This window comes from Amblyomma maculatum, chromosome 1 (genome assembly GCF_055883805.1).
Source record: "Amblyomma maculatum isolate TAMU_Amacu chromosome 1, ASM5588380v1, whole genome shotgun sequence".
In the NCBI taxonomy this organism is placed as follows: domain Eukaryota; kingdom Metazoa; phylum Arthropoda; class Arachnida; order Ixodida; family Ixodidae; genus Amblyomma; species Amblyomma maculatum.
The window spans coordinates 219,424,160-219,432,854 of record NC_139344.1 but is presented as its reverse complement, the minus strand read 5'-3'; the positions used below and the strand labels follow the sequence as shown (position 1 = coordinate 219,432,854).

General features: G+C 49.4%; 1 protein-coding gene across 1 annotated transcript; it reads left to right on the top strand.

Annotated features, from left to right (window-relative positions):
- Positions 1-2,085: 2,085 nt before the first annotated feature.
- On the top strand, positions 2,086-3,237 carry LOC146205643 (uncharacterized). Its single transcript, XM_084607576.1, has one exon. It carries the CDS (start codon positions 2,086-2,088, stop codon positions 3,235-3,237), a length of 1,152 nt encoding a protein of 383 aa, XP_084463702.1.
- Positions 3,238-8,695: the final 5,458 nt, after the last annotated feature.

Sequence of the window (8,695 nt, the reverse complement as noted above, 5' to 3'; positions counted from 1 at the left end):
TTGCGATTACAACGGTGCAATATACACTTATCTAAAGAAATAAGCTAGGAGCCTTGATATGAGATTCGCGAGACATCGCTACCGAAAGCATATTCACTCGACTCTAGCTATGACACTACGCTAATAGAAAAACAATGTTCGAAGCGAAATATAGGTCAAAACTGTCTTGAAACTTACATCGCCGGTATATAACTTAGTTATTTTCCGTCGTTCTCACTTCTATCTTCCCTTTCAGCTCCAGGGGAAATGAAAACAACCTAGTCCTTTACGGGTTCACCCAGCGCATATTAGCACACACAAATTCTCGTAATGCTCATTCTGTTGACCTGACAAGCTCGTAAGACACGCGGTCTAACACTCAAATAAGTAAAACCACCAGCGAGTCAGCCGCAGCCTCGAACAACGCAAGCTTAGCTGCTTGCACCACGCAACTGCGACCGCACCGATCGCCCGTCGTGATTCAACATGGCGCCGCAGCGTGAAAGAGGCGGCATTGGGCCGGTCAAAGGATGGCAGCACCCTGAACGGTAGCGCTGACATCGAGGCACCCTATCCGCGGTGAGTGCATTAGGCGGAGTCGATTCTCATATGCCTTGCTCCGGGCTTCGCATGTGTCGAAGGTAGATCACCCGAGGTCCTCTTAGACAGCCTCATTGGCAACATTGCCGTGCTATTGCAGCTACGTGCCATGCCCACATTAACTATGTTGCATTGTGTGCGTTCCATTAATTCACGCGTCGGCGTGGTCAGACATCTGACGGCATGTGCAATGTTATCACGAGAACATGAATCATCTTCAACAACTCTTGTACCATTAGGAGCCGGTTCTACCCTTAGAGGCACCGCCTCCGGATACTTCCGGCCTGCTCTGAGGCCTGCATGCTCCAGGTGCGCTTCACGCTTCTCTGTGTAGTCCGGTCAGTCCCCGAGCTGTATACTTCCAGATATCAGTAACCGGAACCCACAGTCGGCCCCCGGTACTTAATTGGCAGCTACGGTAGATTTTAAATGTTGCTGCCAGAGCCCGCAAACGTGTACGCCGTGAGCTCTGCCTGCAAGTGCACCACTCACGAAGTAAAAACTGGCCGGTGCTATCTCTCTTAAACCGATTATGATGCAAAAGCATGGGCTTTCTCTTCATCATTTTAACTTGGTGTAATCGTTGCTTTTTACACTATACTTACCTGTTGCAAACTTTCTGTAGCTATATGGTCCTGGCGCGCTGCAATTTCAGGTGTAAATGTGGCGCCATCTGGAAGCCACTGCGTCAAATAGGAGAGGATTTACTATGGCCTCCGCAATCAGGTCCGGCGCAATGGTACGCTTGATGGTGGAGGCGACGGGTTTAGCCCTATTTGAGGCACCATCTGGAAGCCGCCGCATCAAATGGCGGAGCTTTAACGACGCTTAAACCTGGTTATAACAAACGAAAGCATCCGCTGCTGTGGCTCAGTGTTAAAGATGCTCGGCTACCCGAGTATCTGGGTTCGAGACCGACCGCTTCGAATCCGCTGCGACAGTTATGTTTCAATGCGAAAATACTACAAGAGTTCATGGTCAGTCTTCGCTAGTCATAGGCTTCATTACTCTGTCGGTTGACTGGCGATTTGAAATACTGGTCGGGAAGACCCGCACGTTGGAGCCGCTGTATACCGGACTTAGTTTGAATTTCCCACATGAGGGCACGTGACTGTGACCTTGCGAATCAGCTTAGCCAATAAGAGCGACGTACGGCACAAACAAGATCGAACAAGGTTCTTGGTTGGTGGTGGTGAGTGTTGTGACGATCCCTCCCATGTGTCCCCGCCAGAGCGTTTTCTCTACGGCAGCCGAACCGGTCTGCGTGGGGGAAGAAGCGGGAAGGGAAAGAGTGAATAAACGCTCTCCCCGCGTACAGCGAGGAGGGCCAGTTTGTCTCCCGCTAGCAATGTGCACAGTCTCCTTTCTGGGCGCCTCATCCCGCGCCCTTCTCAGGGCACGTTGGTGACCCGGGCATAGATATCTTCGGGCTCGGCCCCTAACAACCCCATAACAATCCTGGCGACGAGGTAAACCTTAACGCATTGCATTACACTTTCTGCAACCATGCCTACCTACGGAGTTTTGGAGCCGTTTCACGGGGAGGGAGCAGCCTGGACCGAGTACCTGGAGCGTGTGAAGCTGTTTTTCTACGCTAACCGCGTTCCCGGGGACAAACAAAGGTCTGTGTTCCCGACGTGCTGCGGACCCAGCACATGCTCCTTGCTGCGGAGCCTAGTGACGCCCAAGACGCCCGACCAAGTCTCCATCGACGAGATATTCAGCGTACTCTCCAGCCACTTCATTCCAAAGCCTTCCGTGGGGGTGTGCCGTTTCAAGTTCTACAGTCGCCAACGCCAGCCAGATGAGTCCGTCAACGACTACACGGCATCACTAAAAAAGCTGTCGGCGAACTGTGAGTACGGCACCTTCCTTTCTGACATGCTGCGGGACAAACTCGTTTGCGGCATTAACGATGCGCCAGTGCAGCGGCGCCTGCTTGAAGAGCCAAACCTGACGTTCGAGTCAGCAGTACAAATCCTTGTTGCGATGGAGACTGCCAAAACTGACTCAAGCATGCTGATGCAAGCGCAGGAGAGGGCCGAAGCTCAATCAGTTCACACTGCAATGCGAGCGATGAAACTGACTGTAAGCTGCTATCGCTGTGGAGAGCCACACTACGCGACAGCATGCCAGCATGCCAAATCCAGGTGCAACGCTTTCAGCAAGATAGGGCATTTAGCAAGAGTATGCCGCTCTGCGAAAACTAAAGACACGACGCCGAAGAACGTGTTGAATAAGTACGGCAAGCAAAGGCAACAAAAGCAGCCCGTGCATAATCTTGGAAGCAATGAGAATGTTTCTGCCCCCAAGCCGCAGGTCTACGAGACGTGGCAAATGAACGGCGAGCAAACAATTCCACCCTTCATTGCAGTTTTACAAGTTGCAAGCAGGTCTCTCCGAATGGAGCTGGACACGGGGGCCAGCGTTTCCGTAATGGGTGAAACTGCATTTCAAGAGCGATTTCCCGATCTCCCAGTAGAGCGTTCAGACGTGATACTGAAAAGCTACTGCGGAAGACTTACACCCGTTAGGGGCAAGGTCATCGTGCCAGTCCAATTCGGACGGAGAGAGGCTACATTGCCATTGTTTATAGCTCCTGATCCCTGTCCGACCCTTCTGGAAGAAACTGGACCAGCGCGCTACAACTTGACTTAAATGACGTCAGAGCTGTGGAATCCTTTACAAATATTGATAAGCTCCTCGCTCGATACAAAGATGTATTTTCAGAGGGACTTGGAACAATGAAAGGCGTGAAAGCGAAAATTGTTGTCAAGGCAGATGCAGTCCCCAAGTTTTTCAAGCCGCGAACAATTCCTTTCGCGCTTCAAGATAAAGTCGCGGAATAGTTGCAAAGAATGCAAAGAGAGGGAGTCATTACGCCCACAGGACGTCAGATTGAGCAGCCCCTATTGTTCCTGTGCTCAAGCAAGACGGCCGCGTGCGCATATGTGGCGATTTCAAAGTAACAATAAATTCTGCAACAGTGCTGGAAAAGTACCCCGTGCCGATAGTCGAAGACCTGTGGGCGAAGCTTTCAGGAGGCCAATAGTTCACAAGGCTAGATTAGAAAGATGCTTACCAGCAGGTAGAGCTTGATATCGACTCACAGGGGCTTGTGACAATCAACACACCTCAAGGCCTTTTTCAATACACTAGACTGCCTTTCGGAGTAGCTTCAGCGCCAGCCATTTTCCAGAGAGAAATGGAAAATTTTTTACAAGGCATGCGGCACGTCACTGTGTACTTTGACGATATCTTAGTAACGGGTCTAGACAAGGCAGATCACTTAAAGAACGTTGCCAGTGTGCTACAGCGCCTATAAGAAGCAGGTCTCAAGCTCAAGCTTGCAAAGTGTTCATTCTTAGCTCAAGAAGTTGAGTATCTTGGCCATGACATAAATGCAAATGGACTAAGGGCGACACCAAAGAAAGTAGAAGCTGTCGTTAATGCTCCGAGTTCGAAAGACATCAAGCAACTTCAAAGCTACCTCGGACTAATTAATTTTTACAGGCGTTTTCTGCCTAACCTCTCGACAGTGCTTCACCCTTTGAACCTCCTGCTTAAAAAAGAAACTGCATGGAAGTGGACAAGCGTAGAGGAACAAGCATTCAGAAAAAGTAAACAACTGTTGACCTCTGCGCATGTACTACAGCACTTTGATTCGTCAAGACAAATTGTTCTCAGTTGCGACGCCTCACCGCGCGAAATTGGAGCAGTCCTCGCATATCGAGATGAAACTGGGGAACATCCCATTGCATTTGCATCGAGAAGCCTTCTTCCAGCAGAGAAGAATTATACTCAAGTGGACAAAGAAGCCCTTGCCATGATTTTCGGTGTCACAAAATTCCATCAGTACTTATGGGGTCAAGATTTCGAAGTGATAACGGATCACAAGCCTCTTCTGGGACTCCTTAGGCAAGACAAGCCTATTCCTGATAGATCATCACCCAGAATTATACGCTGGGCAATTACTTTGTCAGCGTACAAGTACAAGCTTGTGTACCGCCCTGGCACCTGCATCAGCAACGCCGACGCGCTGAGCCGTTACCGCTTCCTACGGAGCCCGGCGCAGTGCCCAAGCCTGCTGAGATTTTCATGCTTGAAAATGTGTATCCACGACTTCTTTCGCCATCCGCCATTGCCAAAGCCACAGATCGTGATCCTGTGTTATCAAATTTACATCGTGCGCTACTTACTGGGGATGAGCTGCCAAAAGGAAGTGAGTGGGCGATATTTAAGAAGAACCGCACAGACCTTAGCGTGCACTAAAACTGCATTCTACGAGGAACACGCGTCGTCGTTCCCAAGCAACTACAAACAGAAGTTCTCGACCTACTTCATGAAACCCACCCAGGCGTGGAGAAAATGAAAGCAGTTGCAAGAAGCCATGTCTGGTGGGATGGACTCGACAGCAGCATCACAAAGAAGGTGCAACTCTGCAAAACCTGTCAAGAACATCAGAGAATGGGACGGAAAGCACAGTCGAATCCTTGGCCATTTCCGAAGAAACCATGGTCGAGACTGCATGTGGATTTCGGTGGTCCATTTCAAGGCCACTACTTCTTCGTCTTAGTAGACGCCTACTCTAAATGGGTAGAGGTGGTTCCTGTTCGTACGCCTTCAGCGGACGCCTTGGTCCGATGCCTGAGAAACATATTTGCAACTCATGGACTTCCAGACATCATTGTCTCTGACAACGGCACCGCATTCACCAGCGAGAAATACGCTGACTTCTTAAGCAAGAACGGCATTCGACGAATCCTGATCCCACCATACCACCCAGTGTCCAACGGTGCAGCGGAACGTGTTGTACAAACAATTAAGGGGAAATTGAAAAAAGCAGCTCCTGGAGACTTCCAGACCAACATTGACAGGATCCTACTTTCATACAGAACCACGCCACACGCGTTTACAGGATCCCCTCCTGCAGAGCTTCTTATGGGCAGGCAGCTGCAAACTCCCATTCAACGAGTGCATGCCGACATGAGAGCACGCATGGAATTCAAGCAGTTAGGGCAAAAGGTGCGCTCCGACAGAAACGCGCGGAGAAGCACTTTGCCTCCAGCAGGAGAGCGCGTCTTTGTTCGGAACTTCCGACCAGGCCCATCTTGGTTTTCCGGTACCGTCAATTGTCCCACAAGTTCTTCGTCTATTCAGGTCGAGCTTGAAGACGGAACGGTGTGGAATAGACACGCGGACCATGTGCGACCGCAAACGACGCCTGCCATTACCTACGACGATGAGGATCATTTTCTGGCATCAGCCGCGACAGCGGTCAACGAGCCGCCGTCTTCCCCGTATCCCTGCTCGAGAACCGAGCCGCCGACAAAAGCATCGGCGCGCCTTCAAAGGTCAAGCGGCATCCCCTCGGAACGCCAGCTTCGACGGTCTTCGCGGGTTCGGAAGCCTGTGGCTTACTACGGACTTTAGAAGACAAACAATACATTGTTGTGCGCTTGTACTGTTCTGCACGCTTCATAAGAGAGGGAGGAGTGTGACGATCCCTCCCATGTGTCCCCGCCAGAGCGTTTTCTCTACGGCAGCCGAACCGGTCTGCGTGGGGGAAGAATCAGGAAGGGAAAGAGTGAATAAACGCTCTCCCCGCGTACAGCGAGGAGGGCCAGTTTGTCTCCCGCTAGCAATGTGTACAGTTTCCTTTCTGGGCGCCTCATCCCGCGCCCTTCTCAGGGCACGTTGGTGACCCGGGCATAGACGTCTTCGGGCTCGGCCCCTAACAACCCCATAACAAGTGTATTAGTCCTTCAGCACTAACATACACAGACAACGTCTCATGAATATCTGCGCAAGGACGCTCTAAAGCCTACAAGCCGCCTTAAAGAGACGATAGCTGGGCGAGCCCTTCTCTACCGGCCGCGAAAGAGATTTTGTCCCGAGCCTACTTGACACTTAAATTATATAGTTTCCTAAGACTTAATGTACTTAATGTTCGCAGTCAAATCAAGTGGTTGAATCCATACTGGTTGTTGTGTCGGCGTGGCTGCCATGGACGCCACGTGGCCCGCCGAACGGTGGCGTGCAGGAAGAAACGGACAGCCGTACTCCACGACAGCTAAACGCAGACTGAGCTTCAATTTATGAGAGAGGGTGTCGGATGGGAGAAATAGTACGGTGGCGCCGCCACTGCGCAAACCTTGGTTTCGATTTCGAAACCAAAAGGACGATACCACATCATCCCCCCATTAAAAAAAAGACAGCAACAAAATGGGAGTGTCTCAATTGACAAAACACAACAGTATTTTTTTCCAAAAAGGTTAGGGCAACATATAGCAAAAAAAAATGAATTGGCGATTCAATCACACTCACACTCTCCTCCCCCCTGCACAAGAAAGACATTGGCACATAACACATGAAACGCCTACCGAGTAGTGGAAAGTAATTGGCGCTATCCTAAAACAGCAACTTATATACCTGCAAGCACCACAAAAGTTCAATACGAACATTGAAATAAAATAGCGAACTGTATGAGCAACTGAAAAAAAAAATGAACAGATGTACATCTTTGTACTAACAAAATGTTGCCACTTCAAACATATACACTTTAAGAAAGAGATTTAACAGGGTGCCCTCCTAAACGGGGTGATGAGTGTTAACAAGCAACTCCAAAAAAACAAGTAGAATTAACACATGGGCACGGTATAAGCACTGCACAACGAAAAAAAAGTCAACATGTAAGGCAATGCGGAAAAGTGAAAATGCATAACGTCATAAGACAAAATCCTCCAGGTGGCGCGGTTTTTGCCGCCGCCTTTTGGACCGCCAAGGCAGAAGAACTTCATTTTGACTGGGCACTTCAGCTGGAGATGATTGCTCAGCGTGAATGGGAATCGCGACCAAGGTAGGAATCTCATACGAAGGGAATTGTGCTCTCTGCTGTAACAAAGGTAAATTTTCGGGGGATGATGTGGACTGGTTACCATCATAGTTGTTTTCTGCATGTACGAGGACTAATTTGGAAGCATTGCAAATATTTCCTTCACTCAACCTAAATGCGTTACGCGATACCCTGGAGAGCACTGTGAAGGGGCCTCGGTACTTAAGACGTTTCCCTGGTGAGCGTACCCTTACCCTACTTCCAATTGGTATGCATGAAGACTTTGCTCCCCTTTTTGAATCCACGTGTTGCTTCATATACTGCTGTTGACGGAATACCCTAGCTCTCAGATTAGGACTACAAGGGGAGTTTGAAGGAGCTGGTTGAAGATCAGTTATGCCAACGAAGAAGCGAGGTTGACGGTTATGTAAAAGCCTTGCTGGAGATATCCCTGTAGTTGCTTGTGCTGTCACCCTGTAGGTACCTAAATACTCTGTGATGGCTCTCTTCAATGGGCGCTGCTCGTGCTGAGCAAGCTGAATTTGCTCCTTTAGCGTTCTGTTGAATCGTTCTATCTGCCCATTAGCTTGTGGATAATAGTTAAATGAACACAAGTGCTTGATTCCCCATTAGCTTGTGGATAATAGTTAAATGAACACAAGTGCTTGATTCCCCTTTCTGCCAGGAAGGTCTCGAAATGCTGAGATTTGAACTGTGGACCATTGTCAGTTACAATGATTTGGGGGAAACCCTCGGGGCTGAAAACTGCAGAAAGAAAAGTTATGATAGCGTCAGAAGTTACCTCGCTAGCGAAACAAACTTCAGGCCACTTAGAATAATAATCAGTTAATGTAATGGCAAATTTGCAGTCTGGTGGAGCATGGGGCAAGGGACCAACTACATCCATGCCCAACCTTTCCCAAGCAGATTCGGGAAAGGGAACCTGTTGGAGCGGAGCAAAGACCGGTTTAGCCGACTTGTCGGCGGCTTGGCAAATGTAGCAACTTCTGACCGCATTTTCGACTTGTTTGTCTAAACAAGGCCACCAATACCTCTCTCTGAGTTGTTTAGTTCTGATTTTCTTGGGTGATTTTCATGTGCGAGCTGTACGAGCCTGTTTCTTAAGGATGCTGGAATTGTAACACGTTCGTCGCGAAAGACTACACCGTCCACGTACGAGAGTTCATAAGGCACTAATTCAGGAGGTAGGGTATTCTTCATGGGCCACCCATCTTCAATGAACTTGACAACCTGCTGCAAGGAAGTGTCCGGCGAGGTACG